This window comes from Chelonia mydas, chromosome 1 (genome assembly GCF_015237465.2).
Source record: "Chelonia mydas isolate rCheMyd1 chromosome 1, rCheMyd1.pri.v2, whole genome shotgun sequence".
Taxonomy (NCBI): Eukaryota; Metazoa; Chordata; order Testudines; family Cheloniidae; genus Chelonia; species Chelonia mydas.
The window spans coordinates 241,391,996-241,412,197 of record NC_057849.1 but is presented as its reverse complement, the minus strand read 5'-3'; the positions used below and the strand labels follow the sequence as shown (position 1 = coordinate 241,412,197).

Sequence of the window (20,202 nt, the reverse complement as noted above, 5' to 3'; positions counted from 1 at the left end):
AATCTAATTCTTTGAGTGATTGCATAGTTCGACTGGTGCCAGAGTATTTTCTCTAGCAATGCCCATATGATTGGACATGTATGGCCCACCCTTTTTTCTTCATGCCTGGAGTAGAGTATAAAGGATGAAGCGGCCCTGTTCTCATTCAGTTTCTTCTTACTGTTGGCAGTCGGAGCTTGTATGTAATCAGTATATAACTGTGCATAGTGGTACTCATTTTTCATCCAGTTAGACATTTTTATTTTTCAGTACAATATCTTTTAATTCTCAAATCCAGATGGGGTGTCAAGCCCATTCTAGACTAAACAGATGCAGCAAAAAGTTGAAGTTCCATATTGATTTCCTAGCGCTAGATCTGGGAGAATGGAGTGCTGCCCTTAGCTTACAGGATGCCTATGTCCATGTGGTAATCTACCGGGGTCACAGAAGGTTTCTAAAGTTCATTGTAGGAGAAGGTCATTACCAGTTCACCATACTCCCCTTCAGGCTATTGTTGGCACTAAAGGTTTTCATGTAGTGCATGGTGTTAGGTGGCAGCTTACCTCTGGATTTGGGACATGATTATATCCATACCTGGATGATTCATTCAAATGAGATCATTCCAGTCAGCAAGTGGACAAACCCTCCATCTGTTCAGCTGCTTAGGCCTGATAATCCAGCAGGGATATATTTCATTGACACATTCCTAGACTCTACTTTAGCCAGGACATATTTGCCCCCAAACTCAGTTTTTGACTATCTAGGACCCTTTTGTGGCTGTTTCTTGAAGACTACACACCACAGTACATAACTGCCTCAGGCTCTTGGGGAAAATGGTTGCTTGTATGTATGTGATAGATTCCATCCCTGATGTATGCGGATGTGAGTAAAGTGAATCTGTCACCTGAACACGTTTGTATGCATCCCAGCCAGTGTGGTCCCTGGATTGGTGGATGAATCAGGACAGTGGAGGGTGGGCCTATTCTCACCAACTCTCCCTTTTATGACTTTACTAGCAAATGCTTCTGCTCTGGGGTGGGGAGCATATGTGGCAGAACAGCAACCTCAGGACATGTGGTCCATTCATGAGGCCAGGTTACACATGTTCTCTAACTGCATGCAGTATTCCAAATGTCAGCAGTTCCTACCACATTCATGGCAAGGCCGTACAGGTGCTCAGACATCGCAGCTGTTTTATGTAAGCAGGTAGGGGGGTACCAGGTCAAAGACTGCCTCTTGACACAGGTTAAACAGTGGAATTTCTGCATAAGGGATTGAATAATTCTCAAGGCTTCACATGTTCCAGGCAATCAGTTGCCTGGCAGATCATCTAGCCCAATTATTCAGTCTAGATTACGAGTGGTCTAAGTCAAGAATGTTAGTCTTCTTTGAGCAGAACAAGAAAATGCCTCATTTCTATTCCAGAACAGATCAGTCAGGCTTCCATCTCAGATGCTTACATGTTTCCATGGAAACATGATCTTCTGTATGCTTACCCACCAATACTAATTTCCAGAGTGCTGGTATTTTAAAAAAAACCAACTCGAAGACTGGGGCAGGGGGGTCCTCAGAGCCTCAGCCTGGGAGGAATAACCTTGGTACTTGGATTTGTACAGGCAGGCCACCAAAGCTCCCTTACTTCGGCTGCTAGTCAGGGACTTAATATCCCAGAATCATGGTCGTGGGTTCAGGTGCAACACCTACATGCTTTGCTTCATGACTTTCTTTCTGGCTAATCCCAGAAGAGGCACACTGTTCAGCAGCAGTCTGGAATATTCTGCTTAATAGTAGAAAACCTTCCACAAGAGCTACTTGCTTTAGTAAGTGGAAATGTCTCCATCTGTGCAGCTCACCACAATGTATCCTACAGTTTGCAGTCCAGAAAATATTGGACTAAGTGTAGCACAGTGGTTCTCACTTTTGTATTGGTGACCCCTTTCACACAGCAAGCCTGAGTGCAACCCCCTTACCAATTTTTTTAATTTATAAATATTTAACACCATTATAAATGCTGGAAGCAAAGCAGGGTTTGGGTTGGAGGCTGACTGCTTGCAACCCCCGCCAAGTAATAACCTTGCAACCCCTTGAGGGTCACAACCCCCAATTTGAGAACCCCTGGTCTAGCAGTCCAGTCAAAATGCATTGGACTTCAATTTTTGCATTTCACCCTTGCACTGCTGGAAGGACTGTTTCCACTCAGCCAATCCTCAGGAATCTGGTTGCCATGGGATATCTGGATCCAACTGTCATGTGTCATGTTTAGTTTTTAGCTTTTATAGGGCCTCTATTTGAGCCTTTATCCTCTTGTTTGATATTGCATCTTTTGGATAAAGTGGCTGCTTTAGTAGCCATTACATAAATGGGGGAATTGTATGCTATGGTTATTGACCCTCATGCAGTATTCTACAAGGGCAAGGCGCAGCCTAGGTCTCACTCCAAATTCATATCCAAAGTATTTTGTCTATCATCTCAGTCAGTATTGCTCTGGCATTTTATCTGAATGGGAAACAGAGCTGAAAAGGTTTTGTTCTTGGTAGAGAATGAGACATCATCCTGAGTTAGACTTTTTTAAATGGGTTACCAGCCACATTTCCATGTCTTACACTGCCAAAGATCTGACAACTCCTGAAATATTTATTGCATTGATCTAGAGCACGTTCAATATTTACTGCATTTGTGGGAAATGTTCCTACTGACACTTGAGAGTAGCAACCCAGGCCTCTTTACGTACTTTTGCAAGACATTTATGTAATTACGACTGCATCAAAGGACAAAATGAATGTAGGGAAAGTAGTCCTACAGTAATTCTTCAGGTGAGACTTGTAGCCCCACCTCCATCGAAAAAACCACTTAGGAGTCACTTACAGTGAATGGACATATATGCAATTACTTAAAGAAAAAGTTACCTCTAGTAACTGTTCTTTGGGGTGTTACATATGCCCATTCCACAACCCACCCTTAGCTTTTTTGACATGTCCAGAACTGCAAGTCACTTGGTTCTTGCTTTGCCTCAGAGAGCAGTTTGATGCTAAACTGCTTGTGACTGGTTACCTGATGCTCCAGTCCAGGGATCAGCAACCTTTGGCCTGCGGCCCACCAGGGTAAACCCCCAGGTGGGCCAGGCAGGTTTTTTTTGACCTGCTGCGTGCACAGGTTCAGCCGATCGCAGCTCCCACTGGCCATGGTTTGCTGTTCCAGGCCAATGGGGGCTGCGGGAAGCAGCATGGGCCAAGGGATGTGCTGGCTGCCGCTTCCTGCAGCCTCCATTGGCCTAGAGTGACAAGCCGTGGCCAGTGGGAGCTGTGATCGGCCAAACCAGCACAAGCAGCAGGTAAACAACCGCCTGGCCCGCCATGGGGTTTACCCTGGTGGGCTGCATGCCAAAGGTTGCCGATCCCTGCTCCAGTTTCTTAGCCAGCCAAACAAATTTTTCAGGACTCTGCCAGCCTTTACTTGGCCTCAAAGGTAATACTTGGTGCACTTCATTCCCACCCCTGCTCCCTTGAAGTGTTGTCCTGCAGTATGCAGCCCATCGCTGTGCCCACACAAATTTCCAAATCTGCAGTATGCACACCAGCCTGTTAGCTCAGCTGAGGAGTCACACTTTCATATATTTTTGTGCTGAGATGAACTTACAATAAAACCAATAAGTTTATTAATAAAGAACAGATTGAAGTGATACCAAGTGAGGATAATAGGAACCAAAAAATGGTTACAAATAAAACAAGTATAACATGCTTTCTAGTGACTAAAATATAACTAGCTGAAATCTTTATCAGCTTCTTACTAAGCCTCCTCAGCATCACCCGTCCTTAGAGCCAGTATTCAGCTATCATAGATACAAAAAGCATTTTGCTTTACGCTCCCTCAGTGACAGATCATCACAATGCCTTTTCTCCCTCTTCTTATAGTCCAGGAAACCTTTGAAATGTATCCTTTTGAAGTGTACTACTGGACTAAGTTCCTCTCCCCTGCTGTTTGTTCTTTGGGGTGCAGATGCCATGTCTGCTGCTCTTGTTATCATTCTGTAAACTTGCATTTTCTGTTGACTCGATATGCAAATATAATTCCCATTGTCTCTGGCTAACCCGGTTTCATTTGCATTCAAGAGTTGGAGAGCAAGGCAAGTCAATATTCCTTTGCCTGGGAAACCCTTATTAACCCTGCCTGGCTTACACATTCCATCCATCAATCTTGCAAAGATCATGACCAGCATGATAAAGTTTTTTGATATATTACATGACATTCTTTGTCAAATACCATAACAATGTGTTAAGAGTTGCCATTACATGCTAGTGAACCCTCTGCCAGGGGGCATTGAGGGCTCTAAAGCAGTGTAGTCTTATTGTATTAGAGGAGAGATCTTCTGTATATTACTTAAACCCTAATAACTGTCAACCCATTTTTATTCTTCTCTTCCTGAAGCTGCTCTGTCCATTTAATCATACAGTCCTAGACCACGCGCAAGCTGGAGTTTACTCTGTCAAAAAGCACTTGCATAGTTAACATTGTTGAAGCTGGCAGCTCCTCTTCCTCGTTCTTGCCGACACTAGAGCATAGAATCCTCTTGGACTTTCTTTATGTGGGGTTCTCTGGCTCTCCTGTCAGTTTCACTTATTTCATCACTTGTTGTCTGACTGCTGTGCACCAGGGTCTCCTCATGACGTTCAGTTCTTGACACTTGGCTCTTCTGTGTTCTTTGTCACTATCTTGGCTCATAACCTCACCTAATGTATTGTTATATAGATAAATCTAACTGATCCAAGGACCTCTTAATGCTAACTAGCAGAGGGCACAGGTGTACATAGTGGTTCAGAGATCCTCTGGATTGCCCAAAACAGGGTGTTATAAGCTTTCTGCTGAAAGCACATTATGCTGGTGGTCATAATTATTGAAAGATAGATGTACAGAAGATATCTAAAGTTGTGTTTATACTGAAAATTATATTCTGTAGGACTTCAAGTGACTTGTCTTTAACTACAAGGTAGCATGTATTAGACAAACTTCTCCAGGCAGGAGGTGGGGGGAGACTCATCTTCTTGGTGAGCCATTCTGTATTATGTCTCAAAATAGAAATCTATTAACGTATCAAGTCAAATGCTAATGAAGAGTTTCTGGAGACTTCAGAAGAAAATTACCAGGAAAGGGGGGTGGGAGGAGACCTATTTTGCAAGTGAAGATCAGAAGATCTGGTATAGTGTATTTAGGGTGCAGATTCACCTGCAGGTATCCTTCAGTCTGTGAGGGCAAGCTGCCAGTGCGCTTGATCTCATGAAAGGGATCTCAACAAACCTGGCTGAAAATTATGGGAAAAAACTATATGGGTAAGCTATTCTGTAGGAGATAGGAATGTCTTGTGAGTTAAGGCTCTAGGCAGGTTATGATTTCAATATTGATTGTCATTTGAATCTCTGTTCTTAAACTTATTCTTGTTTTAAATATAAATGTGTGGTATGTTAAGTGGGGGGTAATTCTGAGTTCAAACTATCAGGCTAGTGTGTACTATTTCTTTGGGAGTAATGAATCTGAGAATTCAGTGGCACAGGAGCTGGGCAAAGCAGAGGAATGTCTGGTGTGCCTATTTCTAGCTTGTACACAGAAAATGAGGTCTACAGAGGCCTGGGAAGGTAGTACTTGTGTTGCCAGAGGCTGATGGAGTCAGAGCTGATCCACAGCTGGCATAGTCTAGACTTCCTCACACTGAGTAGATGGCTAGCAAGGTGCCTCACAAGCTTGCATACCCTGTGAAGCATCACACTAGTGCCACAGGCTTGACTAAAGCTTTCTCAGCTTCATCTAAATGTCTAGGCAGAGAAGCATGTGTGCTCCTTTGACTACATGATCTCCAGCTCCTCCTTGGAACTCACTTGCCTCCTGTCCATTACTGTTATCGTTGACTGAGCTTTCCTTCTGGCAACCTGCCTCTTCTGAAACCCTTTCTCAGATGTGTCTCCCTCTTGCCTTGAAGTCTCAGCCCTCTCTACTCTAGTTTGTCAAATTGTGCTGTCTGCTTTCTTACACACCAAAACTAACAAGCTATGCATCTTCATCCCCTGTTGGAGCTTTCCTTCATGATCATGTTAACATTTGTCTTGACTTCTACAAACTTCAGCCTAATATATCTGCTCTCTTCTCATTGCTATTCCTTTTTTCTTGTCCAGTACTACTCCTAGCTTCTCACTCATCTTACCACTACTAGACTTGCAGAGAAGTCTTCACCTGCTACACTATCTAAAACATCCTAATACCATCTGAAAATATCTTCTCCTTTACCTAGATGTTGTAACTTGTGGCTCAGTAATGTATTACAGTTTTGCGTGATTAGTGATAACTTGTCTAAAATGCTATACAAGAAGTTTTTGCCTTTTGGGGTTGGGCTAGACCAGTGGTCACCAACCAGTAGATTGCAATCGACTGGTCAATCCTGGAGCCTCTGCCAGTCAATTTCAACCTCTGGCTGCTAACAGTCCAGTGACACAGCAGAGGTGGGGGAGGTGCGAGGCAGGCAGGTCCGCACGCTGCTGCTGCCCCCGTTCTGACTCCGCAGCTATCATTGGCTGTGAACTGCAGTCAATGGGAGCTGCAGTTGGTGCTGTGGGGCAGCAGCAGCTTATGCGGAGTTGCCTGCCTCCTGCCCTCTCCCCTGCGGCCTGCAGAAACATGCCAGCTGCTTCGGGGAGCAGAGTGGGGTTAAGGCAGGCAGGAAGCCTGCCTTAGGCCTGCTGCACCGCTGACTGGTAGCCACCTGTGGTAAGCACCTCCCTGCCAGAGCCTGCATCTTGCACCGCCTTTTGTATCCCTCCCCCAGCCTGGAGCCCCAACTTAGACCCAAACTCCCTCCCAGAGCTTGCACCCCTCAGCCCTTCCTGTACCAGTCTCTCAGCCTGGAGCCCCCCCATTCCAAACCCCTGAGCCCCAGCACAGAACCTGCACCCCTGCCCCAGCCTGATGAAAGTGAGTGAGGGTAGGGAGAACGAGCAAGTGAGCAGGGTGGGGCCTTGAGATCGGGGCAGGGTAAATCCTGGGTCTTAAATTCAAAAAGTGATCTTGTGTGTAAAAAGGTTGGAGACCACTGGGTTAGACATTGTAGTTTAAATATAAAGCAGTTTCCAAGGACACATCTTCAGATTGTAAGATGTGAACTTTTTTAACCTGTCTTGCATATCAACATTTTTATATTTATATACATATATAAAATTTTTTACTCTTCAGATAAACATATGAAGGAACTATTATCCAAACTCTTAAACTCCAGATATTTTGAAAATATTCCTGTGCCTCGCAACATGCAAGTAAAAGAGGAATTGGAAGAGGAAGTAATGAGAAAATCTGAGAGACCAAGACAGTTTCCAAAAGGAGAGTCTGTCAAAGAGCCAGGTTGAGTATATTTCCAAGTGTAATTCCTGATCCATGTTAAGATAAGCTTCTCAAAGAGCTGAGTGTTCAGAGATCTTGAATAGCCTAGTTTTTATCAACTTAATCATATTGTAAGTATGCAGAAGCTTAATCCAGTGGATTTTTTTGGACTACAGTACAGCTAAATTCAGTTGGCATATCAGTAACTAAAATATACTGTACAAAACTTGCAACAGTATATGTTGGTTTGAACACCACATAACACCAGTAAGGGAATGGTTTCACCTATACTAGTATCGCTTTGGATCAAAAATTCAGTTTAATCTATTTTCTTATCTAACATATGCTGTCTGTGCTTTTGACAACCTCATTGTTGAAGCTGTGGGAAATGCCTGTTGTAGGTAAATGTCACTTTTGAGTGCACTACTACAGTGCTTGGGTTATAGATACTGCAAGGGAATGTTTTTCTGAATCTTTCCTTTTTTTAATTTGTACTTTTAAGTTTAAAATTTTTACAAAACCGAAGTTTGGGAAGACCTAAGCTTCGTGTTTAATGTAGAACATAAATTATGAATGTTTTAGAAAATCCTTCAGATCAGCAATTGATGACTTTTAACTAATTGTCAAATCAGTGATTTTTTTTTTAAATGGACTTTGTTGGGACACTGAAAGGTTTCATGTTTATCTCTGTAATAATCTGAAGCAAATTAATGTCCTCCCTCTTCCTAGAACCCCTTATGAAGCTTTTGCAGTCTGAGATACAGCCACAAGAGGTAAAATACTGAATTTAACTGTCTGTTAGAATACATTTAATTGTGTTTAAAAGTTACGCCTCTGGGTGGTAACTTACTTCTGATATTAGAGTCTTAATGTATTGTACAAAAGTTGTGAAACACTAGGAAACTGCTGTCCAACAAAATTTTAGCCAAGATCTTAGAACAGAAAACCAAACAATGGTCTAGATATGCTGCTTCCAAAGTAGAAAAATTAAAAACTTAAAGCTCTAACTTTTAGTCTTAATCCAAAGGAACATTAACATTCCAGAAATATATGGGGTAGAATGTTACCCCCTCTGCTAAGGCTTAGCATTGAGCAGGAATGGTTTAATACATTTGCTGACCCTTTGGAGCATTTTTATAAATTCAGTGGGGGAAAAAAACAAAGCTTCAGATTGTGTAGGTTCAGCTACTTGTGTCTTTATTCCTGTTTCCAGAAGATGGATTCTCTAGTACTGTTGCATCAGACAAATCACAATTACAAATACAGGAGTCTTCTAAAATGTTAGGCTCGTAACTTTTATGCTACCTAGATTTAACACTATGGCAGAGTTAAGAATGGTGTTCTGGCTTTGTAAAACCAAAGTAGGGGTCCCTAGATATTGATTTGACTATTAGTAGTTAATTGATACTGTAAAATTGCTACAGAATTTGGCCCAACAGTCTGTAGACCACAAATGTCCTTTAAATCTGCTTCAGAACTACGAGCCTAATCATACATTTCAATGAGCAGCATTATAAAGCAGAAACTTTTTTTTGATACTTAATCCTGAAAAGGGGACCTCTTTGGCAGTTTGAAATGAAGCAATGTCTTTGTATCCCAACCTTCCAAATATCCCACTAGAGGGAGTATAGCAAATAAAGCAGATTTTTTATAGTATACTAAAACTAAAATTTAGTCTTCTAGACTTTGCCCAGCCAGTTTAGACTTCCAATTCTGTGCTGTAACTAATTAAGCAGACAGAACACAGCCAGTAAGTAGTAGTCTTTGTCATGTTCAGATTTTTACTGGGCTGTAGGCCTACAATACCATAGCTACTAGCCTCTGCAAGCTACTTCCAGTTTATATCTAACTTCCTGGCTCTGAGCAGGAATGCACTGAGACTTGTTCTGGTGATTCAAATGAATTGTCTCTAGGATCTGGTCATTAGCTATGGTCTGAACTTCCAGTAAATAGAGCTAGTTTATTATAAGCTTTCAGGGGATCAAATAAGCCCAAAAAGAAAGATCTTGTTCTTTAATGAAAGAAATAGTATTCGTACTATTCACACCAAGGTGTTTTAGGTGCTATACAGGATGAGGTCAATGTCCTGCAGAAATTACAACTGAATTTTAAACATGGCATGATTGTGGATAACAAATAGAGAAGCCATGGAATGAGAAAGGACAAGGGTAAGAGCAATAAGATTATATGGCTACTCAATTTGTGCATATTTCTAGATGTTTTAAGTGTTCAATTCTGTTTCATTGTGGTGCTCCTCTACAACATGCTGGAAAGAGTAACTATTCAGTGTCCGCAACATTGTAGGATAAAACCAGGTCTCTTTGTACTGAAACAAAGCAATTCTTCAGCTGGTTGCCTGTGTTGTCTGTTTTGGTTAGGTCACCCAACTACAGACAGTTTTTTTTTTTTTCTTCTCACTAAAAAACTGAGCTAAACTCTGGTAGCAATGTTTTCTTGAGCCACTAAATTTCTTTGGTCTGTAGTTTCTCAACAGGCGCTATTTGCCTGAAGCAGAATGCTCTATCAAGAAGCCTAAAGAATGCAAACCGTGGGAAGCAGAGTACACTAGAAAGCAAGAACCTCCAAAATCCTGGGAAATGCTTGTTGATATAGAAGAACAGGAACAAAAGAAGCAGAAGCAGGAATCTCTGAAGCCTTGGGAATCTTGTGGTAGGCATCAGGAACAAAAGAAGCAGGAATCTCCAAAGCTCTGGGAAGCTTGTGTTAGGGAAGAGGAGGGACAGAAGCAGGAGTCTTCAAAGCCCTGGGAAACTAGGGTTAGGGAGGAAGAACAGAAAAAGCAGGAGACTCCAAAGCCTTGGGTAATGCATGTTAGGGAGGAGCAGGATTCCCCAAAACCTTGGATAACAAAAGTTAGGGAAGAGCAGGAACAGAGGAAGCAGGAATCTCCCAGACTTTGGTCCACAAAAGTTCAGGAAGAGCAGGAACAGAGGAAGCAGGAATCTCCAAGACCTTGGGCAACAAACGTTCAGGAAGAGCCAGTCCAAAAGCAGGAATCTCAAAGACCTTGGATAACCCAAACTAGGGAGGAAGCAGAGCAAAAGAAGCAGGAACCTGTGAAGTCCTGGGGAACACGTGTTAGGGAGGAAGCAGAACAAAAGAAGCAGGAACCTGTGAAGTCCTGGGAAACACGTGTTAGGGAGGAAGCAGAACAAAAGAAGCAGGAACCTGTGAAGTCCTGGGAAACACGTGTTAGGGAGGAACCAGAACAAAAGAAGCAGGAACCTGTGAAGTCCTGGGAAACACGTGTTAGGGAGGAACCAGAACAAAAGAAGCAGGAACCTGTGAAGTCCTGGGAAACATCTGACCGGCAGCAGCCAGCATCATTGCAGCAGTTACAGAATACTCCAAAGTCCTGGGGAGCGGCAAATCTTGTGCCAAAGGAGCAGATTGGGCCAAAGAAGTGTGATTTGGAACCCAAAGATGTGAGTTGGCATAGGTAGTATTAACTCTCATTAAGCTTATAATGTCAGTATTTCAGACTAAAGCAATACAGTAGTCAGAGGATTTGTAAGAGTTGCATTGTGGAGTTCTGTACTCAGATTTCCATGTCACTTCTGAGTGGGTTAAGTCAGATTTTTAACTGATATCCTAAAGCTTGGCGCATCTGGAAAGCAAAATGCTCTCCTTGCTTCTTGCATCAACCCCAGTAATACTGCGGTTGGGCCTCAAATGAAAATTACATTTTTGCATAAGGCAGAATAGAATTCATTTAGCTCTTCTGCAGCTGATAGCTCTCTAAATGTCCACTTGCATTAACACTACAAATCAGGTATGACTCAAAGATCAGATACTTAAAGTACTATGTACAAATAGCACTTCAATAAGTTTTTAGGCTTTTAACTAAAATAGCTTTTAAGGGGTATTTTTACTTGATCTAGAAGCTAATCAACTTAATTGATGCTTAAGTATGCATTTCCAGATGAATCAATATGCTAAACTACTATTCTGGAATGTTTTGGAAACTCTAACACAGTGGTTCAGTTTAGTAACATAGAAAATGCAAGGTTTTGCAGGATCCAACAACATTCCAGCTTAATTTTAAATTTCTTCTCCCTCTTCCCCAACTGTGTACACAAGTAGCTTGGAGAAATCGAGAGTGAACAGATCAGTATCTGGAGAGGCATGCTTCCAAAGTAGTAAATAGGCTTGATCTAAATTTTAGTAAGACCATAGATGGAAAATAGAGAGCCACTGAAGTAAGATATTGGATTGGTATTGGTAAGGTATTGTCCAACTCTACTTCTTTTTAAAGCTGTCTTACTTCAGTAAATGACTAGATTAGATGGACAAGACCAGTATAAGATCCACAATATTGAAAAGTGGATATTCTTGTATCTAGAGACGGGATCGCAGACAGAAGCACGAATCTGAAGTGAAACGAGTGGGTAACGTAAAACAGTGGGTGATAAAGAATGGGAGTAAGGTTATTTAGCAAATCTTGAACACGTATAGTTAAAATGGTCTTCATAAACACTTTTCACTGTGGTATATTGTAAAGTTGCATGCTTCCACTCTTATTGGTAGTATGGGAGGGGAAAGGCTGATTTTTTTTCCAGCTAATAAATCTTTCTAAACGTAATGGCACTAGTGTTCATAGCTATGTGCATAACTTGATACTGTACTAAAAATAGTTCAAAGCAATGTAGCCACTGTAAAGTACTCAAATGTTCTTAGCACTTTAAGATGGATTGGAACTTCTAGTGTTGGTTTAGTTTCTAAAGCTTATGTTTGAGATGCTTCCTAATGAGATGGGCCTCTTATTTTATATAGGATGGAAAAACAGATGGATTAAGTGGTGGACATGGCTTTGATGCAGTAAGAAAAAAGGAGGTCCTCCAATCGGTCGGAGAGAGTTTTAAACTACCTAGGAGTCTCCAAAGCAATGTACAGGTGTGGTAGTCAGCCATATCAAACTAAAATGAGTCAAATTTTGAGTGTACAAAAACTGGGATATCTTTATAAAGCAGCTGAATATATTTGATGTACTGCATTAAATGCAGCATACATATGGCTAATTCATCAATCTTGACCTGTGGAGGAGGGAGATGTTAACTGCCACATCACTTTAGCCTTATGTACTGGAACTTCAGCAGACTTGCATTGTGCTTTGCAGCTTACTGTCAAACTGCATTACAAAGGAACAGTGATTTAACAGATAAAATACTGACTATAAGTTGACAGCATTTCACTTGTAAAATTAATAAACACTTAAAACAGTGGTTTCAATTCCATAAAGTAAGGATACGGACATAATTTAATCTGGCATTTATCTGTCTTATAGTGTGAACACTGTATACAGGCTGATCTCTAACCAACACTGAGGATGAATAGGATAAAATAGAAAGGTGTGGCTTGTGTGCCTATGTTTAGAAACTAAGTTTTTTTTATTCAAGCTTTTGGAGCATTTGAGAAACTGATCTTTGAGTTGCTAGGGCAAGAATGAAGAAAAATTGCTTATAACTAGGGTCTTCCAGGGAGTTGAGAGAAGCCACTACATAAAATTAGCTTGTACAGGTTTTGTATGCTAGAAAGTAGAAAGAACCTTGTCGTTCCCTTGTACACACTGGGAATAAGTTCGCTTTAATTCCCCCACTTTTCTGTTTCAGAATATGGATGCTTTGCCAGTGGAGTAATGTAGGTTCATTGAATATAGTTGTAAGCGCTGAGGACTATATACCCTCCATTTTATTTATATAGATTTATTTTAAAAATATCCATCTAAAGCCCTTGACCTACCAGGTTGGGACTGTGGAATTTAAGCACTAAGTCTTAGGCCTAGTTAACATAGAGTTGCGTAGGTTCAGAGGTATTGGTGTTAAACCAGTTCAATTATTGATGCAACTTTGTGTGGACACTCCTAACTTGATTTAGGTTTGGTGTGTTGGTTTAACCTACACTTACAGGTGGTCATCTGGCTTATATTTAGGGTATGTCTACACAGTGGCTAAAAGGGTACTTTGCAGTGTGAGTTGGCAGATGTGCTAGCTTTGCTCAATCTGGCATGCTAAAAATACTAATGTTGCTATAGAAATTTAGACTAGCTGCTGCCTGAGTGCAGTCTCACTGGAACCCCTGGCTATGTAGTGGGCTGCTAGTTAAGCAGCCACCTGTGCCACGACAGCTGCCGCTATTGCTAGCATGCTGGCCTGTCTGCCTATATGGGGAGGCGCTCTCCCAGCTGGTGTGAAGGGGCATGCCCTTAGTCTGAATATTCTATAGGCTGAACTGACATAATGAGGATGAATATTAATTGTGTAGGCATGCACTTAGTGTTTGCAAAAGCTTTAACTGAAAAATAAGTAATTTAGATATATCAAAGGCTAAACTAGGATTGTGTTCTGGATCCAAGTGCTTAAATTGTAAAATTGGAGGTCTTTAGTAAAAGCACAACTGACTTGAGTAAGCAAAAAAATTTTAAAAGGGAAAGCAAACTTAAAACCCTTACGTTTTAATTGAAATAGGCTGTCTTAATGTCAAACTCTCCTCTGACTTAAGAACACACATGAAATTTCAAGTCAAAACAAGTTTTTATTCAACATTTGGGAGCAAGTGGTAAAATCAGACTTACAGTGGAAATTATTTCAGCTTCAGTTATGGCTTTTACTACTGCTTGCTGCAGAACCCATAGTAAGTCCGCTAGTCCAGTGCTACTCAAAGTGGTGGTCTGCAGACCGGTGCCGGTCCGCGAGCCATTGGCTGCTGGTCTGCGCGCACATTGGGGGAGGAAAAAAATTGCTGGTCCCCCACATCAGATAGCTTGAAAAGCACTGCACTAGTCAATCCCATAATGCCAGATGCAATGTCTAATCCCAAATCAGGAAGTAAACTTAGTTTAGAATCCATCTCAAGCATACACTTTGACCAAGAGCATCCCTTGGATATATAAGCATATCTACTTCTGCTGTTGAAGTACTTCATCACCTGTACAAATCTAAAACATGTTTAGAAAAGGCATCATGCAGCATGAGATGCTAAATAGCCTAGTTTGTAGATATTTTCATCTCCTAGTTTGAAGTACTGAGGAATGACAAGCAGTGAATATTATGGGCTCTTTCCTGCTATGTAAATTATCATCCAGTTGGTATGCAGAACTGTGCTGTATGATCATGCATTCAAATATGCTTAAATGTATGTAGTTATGGGTAATATCAGTATACTATTGCACTGTGAAGGTAGTTTTTATGTCTGTAAGCCAATACTGGATGGTACAGTTCCTTGTGCCTTGCATTATGTATGACCTGGCATAGATTCTCTAAATCAGAAAAATATATTAAACTGACATGACTTCAGTTGCATGTGTTCTCAAAAGCAGCTAACTTTATACTATGGAGGTGACAATATAATTAGCAGTGCAAACTTCTGGCACTCTGGAATCAGTACACCTCAATTACAATTGCCTGATAGGTGAACAGAGACTCCCCTCCACATTCAATTTTTGGCCTTTTCAGGCTTAGTTATAACTATTATAGATGTCTGCCCAGTGGTCTGAACCCACAAATTCATTTAGAGGCAAGCCACTGAATAGTCAGTGAATGATACTTTGTCACCATCAACCAAGGTTTACAGATGAAAGAATCAGTAGTCCACTACCAACCACAATGAACATGTTGTGATTGTTCTGTGTATTTGCATTTTAGTAGGACTATCTGAAGTGTGGCAGGGAAGGAACATGCTTTTAACCAATCAGCTGTTGCATCCAATAGTGAATATTGTTTTGCACTATTTTTGCCTTGCAACTAGTCTGAGTAGTAGCCCTCTTGATTGTCAGAGGACCTAAAAGCAATCTGTAGGCATCTGCAGCTTCCTAATCAGATTTCGGACTGAAAATTGAGCAGGGTATTGCTTTCAAAATGGGAATTAAATAAGCTTCAATGTAATAAAGACCTGAGTTTTCTTTCATAGTCCTCTTGTTAGATTTGGATCTGGTGTGTTTAATTCAGCTACACATTAACAGGAAAGTTCCCAGTTAGTATTGCTGTCCATTTGTAGAGCAATAGTGAGAGTTAAAGACCCAGGGGAAGCTGTTTTCTCAAACACTGTGGGCTTTTACTACATTACTTTAAAGTGAGGCTAGGCACAAAGAGTAGTAGGTCTTAAAGTCTAAACTGTCAGGTAACTCGTGTACCTTTCCCTGAATATATATGAGGCCTCTTTCCAGGGGTATACAGCAGTACATAGCTAGTTTAAACTCTTGAAAATATTGGAGAGTTGGAGTCATATTTGGGCTGCACTATCCAAAGTACTTTTCTCTAGTGCTTAGGAGACTCCGATGCACATGTTATAACCTTGAGCCTTTTTTCTAATGAAGTGTTAGTGACTAGTTTGGTAGAAACTCACAAGTAAGATAGCTGTGAACATTTGTGGTCTGGGGAAGTAGCCCCACCTTGTAAGCTAAAGGAGCCTGTGAAAATTGATAGGCACATCTTAACTTAGCTTTCAATAGCAGACTAGACAAATTGCAATCACCTGGGGACCAAATTTCCTTCTGGAGTGAATCAACCCTAGCCACTTCTGTAGTGTTCTTCTGGAGCGCTGCTTATGCTCAGTTTATTACTACAAAAAGTGCTTAATAGGCTGTAGCATCAGAATTGTGAATACACACTTGCCTTCATGAGGTGCAAACCACATGACCATGTAGGATCTTTCAATGCCTGTCTTGTCACTTGAACTGATACACATTGCGTAACTTTGCTAACCACAATATCCTTCACACCAGACAAAAGCCACCTGGTATATTTTGGTGGAAGTTGTTCCTCAGGCAGACTATATCTGAAAACAGACAACTTTGTCTGTAAAAGGAAGATGCAAGGACTATGACTTTATATATAAATTTTATGACTTAAACTAGATTTAAATCAACTTCATCTTCTCCATTGGTATTCTGTATCAGAGGAAACCTATTATTGCAGCATAATTTAATAATCAAATATAAGAATATATCCTGACAGGTATAAGCAAGAGTGCTAAAATGGTGGTGGTTGTACATTCCAAGTTACTTCATGGGGTTACTTAAAAGCTAACTATGATAGCCAGAAAGCTTTTTAGCTACCATTTTATAAGACTACTTAAATTGAAGTCTTGAAGTAGTTCACAAAGTATTTATAAAAACTTCACAAACAACTTAAATCTCAGGCCATTTCAGTTGGCATAGTAAAACTGCAACAATCTGTAGTAAAGTTCCAAACTCTTTTTGGGTGGGGGAGCAGGGAGAGGGGAAGCTTTTTAGAAAACCCCTTGCAACCTCACTCATAACCCTACAAAACATGGAGACAAACTGGTAGCTTTGCCTTTGAAGTCTCAGCCTCCTAGAATGCTAGTCCTACGACTGGAAGGGACTCAAGAGGTCCTTTGCACTCAAGGCAGGACTAAGTATTATCTAGACCATCCCTGATAGGTGTTTGTCTAATCTGCTCTTAAAAATCTCCAGTGACTGAGACCCCACTACCTCCCAAGGCAATTTATTCCAGTGCTTAACCACCCTGACAGGAAGTTTTTCCTAATGTCCCACCCAAGCTGCCCGTGCTGCAATTTAAGTCCACTGCTTGCTGTCCTAACCTCAGAGGTTAAAGAGAACATTTTTTTTCTCCCTCCTTGTAACAACCTTTTATGTACTTGAAAACTCCTCAGTTTTCTCCAGACTAAACAAACCCAATTTTTTCAGTCTTCTCTCATAGGTCAAGTTTTCTAGACCTTTCATCGTTTTTGTTGCTAGTCTCTGGACTTTCTCTAATTTAGCCACATCTTTCTTGAAATGTGGTGCCCAGAATTGGACACGATACTCCAGTTGAGGCCTAACCAGCACAGAGTAGAGCAGAAGAATTACTTCATGTTTTCCTTACAACACTCCTGCTAATGCAGCCCAGAATGACATTTGCTGCTTTTTTTGGTTCGCAACAGTGTTACACTGACTCCTCTCGCTTGTGATCCACTGACACCCCCCCAGATCCCTTCCTGCAGTACTCCTTCCTAGGCAGTCATTTCCAATTACGTATGTATGCAGCTGATTGTTCCTTCCTAAGTAGAGTACTTTGCGTTTGTCCTTACTGAATTTCATCCTATTTACTTCAAAGCATTTTTCCCATTTGTCCAGATTTTGAATTTTAATCCTATCCTCCAAAGCACTTGTAACCCCTCCAAGCTTGGTATCATCTGCAAACTTTATAAGAGTCCTCTCTATGCCAGAGGTTCTCAAACTGTGGTCCATGAGCTCTGTTCAGGTGGTCCACAGATAGTTCCCTTTAAGGTGTGCGCCTGGGTGGCTGCACACAACTTTGTCAGTTCCATAATGTGGGGCTGCTGCAGCGGGGGAGAGAGGGCATGTCCATCGCATTAGAAAGGTAAGATATTACTGACATTAAAATGAGTTTTTTTGTTTGTAGAACAGAAAGAATTAAGGTGTTTTATATAGCGCTTTTTTCCGAAGCGCTTTACAATAGTTAGCTAATGGTACAAACATTTGGAAAGATCATTAAGTGGTCCACCAAGACCCTCAACGATTTTTCAAGTGGTCCGCAAAAAAGTTTGAGAACCATTGCTCTATGCCATTATGTAAACCATTGATGAAGATATTGAACAGGGATCAGTCCTGTATCTGGTTCTGTGGGACCCCACTTGACAAGCCCTTCCATGTGAATGTGAACTACTGATGACTACTCTCTAGGTACGTTTTTCCAACTAGTTATGCACCTACCTTATTGTAGCTCCATCTAGGTTGTATTTCTCTCGTTTGTTTGAGAAGGTCATGCAAGACAGTATCAAAAGCCTTACTGAAATCTAGATATACCACATCTACCGCTTCCCTCCTTGTCCACAAGGCTTTTTACCCTATCAAAGAAAGCTGACTCAGTTTGACACAATGTGCTCTAGAGAAATCCATGCTGTTACGTACACCTAGGTGTCTGCAAATTAATTGCATAACTTGCTCCATTATTTTTCCAAGTGGTGAAGTTAAGATGGCTGGTCTGTAATTTTTCTGGTTGTCCTTATTTCCCTTTTTATAGTTTGGTATCTTTGCCCTTTTCCAGTCCTCTGGAATAACTCCCGACTTTTTGAAGATAAGCATTAATGGCTCATATATCTCCTTAGTCAGCTCCTTGAGTATTCTAGGATGTATTTCATCAGGCCCTTGTAATTTGAAGACATCAAACTTGTCTAAGTAATTTTTAACTTGTTTCCCTATTTTAGGCTCTGATCCTACCACATTTTCACTGGCATTCATTGATTTAGATGTCCAATTGCTACTAAACTATTTGGTGAAAACAAATTCATTGAGCACTTTTCTGCCATTTCCACATTTTCTGTTTCTCTCTCTCTCCGTGTGCCTCCCATCACCCACCATTGAGTAACTGACCTACACTGTCCTGGGTCTTCCTCTTGCTTCAAATGTATTTGTAGAATGTTTTCTTGTTGCCCTTTGTCTCTAGCTAGTTTAATTTCATTTTTTGCCTTGGCCTTTCTTCTTTTGCCCCTGCATACTTGTGGTGTTTGTTTATATTCATCCTTTGTAATTGGACCTTATTCCCATTTGTTGATGTTTGAGAATGGAGGAAGGCAATATGGAATGCCAGGTTGCTTTTACAAAATTTCATTTGGTCACAGCTTTGACTGCAGAAAATGCTTGCCATACTTTTTTTGGTAGTAGAACATAATAGCTTGCCCTATCAGTAGGCGAAATCTTGTTCTATAGACTAGTGTCCTGACATTCAGAAGTACTGAGCACTTGCAGCCCCAAATTATTTCAGCAGGACTTTGGCCTACTTTTCAGAAGTGCTGGGCAGCCAAAAGTCTTGTGCTTATTCTTTTTCACTTAAACTTGAGTTACTGGAACTTGACTTCCAGCATTACACCAACACTGAAGTTACTGTAAATAAAATTGCAACTAATATCTGAAAATAGATACCAAAGAGATTCCATTGTGTGAGTGCATACACTACTTTGTAGGATTGACACATATTCACTTAAACACCAAGGCAAAACTTTTTTAAAACTTGTTGGTAGGGAGTTAACTGTATATAAAGAGTGACCTAATTTCAGATCTTTTCCACAATGTGGATAAGGTTGAGGTTATTACACATGAAGAGGCTAGCTCTTGCTAATTCTATACCCACCACTAATTAACTATCTTCAGTAGCTATATGTTGAGAAGAAAAGGTAACTTTAATTCTGAAGTCCTCCATTTACTTTTGGGTTCTCTTGTACACTGCCATTATGCTTTCTGTATAATTGTGGGAGAAGATTTTCACATCTGATATATGAAAGCATGAAAAGCCCTTTTTAGCCAAAAGTCCGTACAACTTGAATAAGAAGAGTACTTTTTGAAAATGCTTGTCAGGAGTGATGGAGAAATCTGTACACGGATGGATAGGAGGGAAGAATTGAGCAGAGAGCTGCAGGTGAGCAAAAGTCGATGGATGTAATATTGGAGTGGGGGAGGGGAAGAGTGAATGTGAAAGGCCCTAAAATTCTCTAGGGTGTGAGGAGGTTAACAATGGACTTGAGCTCCATAAGGAATAACTCCAGGCCCCAATCCTGTGCTCCACTAACATGGATACTGAGTAGCCAACCTGTACATACAGCTTCTGAGTTAGACCTCCCCATATGGTTGAGTCAGAATACCTCCCTACTAGAATACCTCCCTACTAATTGTGTAGCCATAGCATTACTGTGACTTATGTAGTGCTCACACTTACATAATTGAAGATTAGCAAACTCAAGTTCATTGCTCTTGCATAACTTGGACAGAAATTGATCTTCTCCACATAAGGGTATCCTATGTTTAATTGGCATTGTACATTCATAAAACTAAAGTAATATGGCTACTCTTCATCTCTGAAGGTGCAGCTG

General features: G+C 41.0%; 1 protein-coding gene across 13 annotated transcripts in view; it reads left to right on the top strand.

Moving 5' to 3' along the window:
• Positions 1-20,202, top strand: part of CAPRIN2 (caprin family member 2) — a 73,873-nt gene that overhangs the window by 23,639 nt on the left and 30,032 nt on the right. For 7 of the 13 annotated variants that reach the window (XM_043540790.1, XM_043540779.1, XM_043540802.1 and 4 more), the window contains exons 7-11: positions 7,192-7,356; positions 8,065-8,108; positions 9,819-10,781; positions 11,699-11,740; positions 12,130-12,249. In XM_043540790.1, the coding sequence (XP_043396725.1) occupies positions 7,192-7,356; positions 8,065-8,108; positions 9,819-10,781; positions 11,699-11,740; positions 12,130-12,249 (1,334 nt within the window). The remainder of the gene's footprint in view (positions 1-7,191; positions 7,357-8,064; positions 8,109-9,818; positions 10,782-11,698; positions 11,741-12,129; positions 12,250-20,202) is intronic. The other 6 variants (XM_037878369.2, XM_037878378.2, XM_043540797.1 and 3 more) reach the window with 2 other exon arrangements.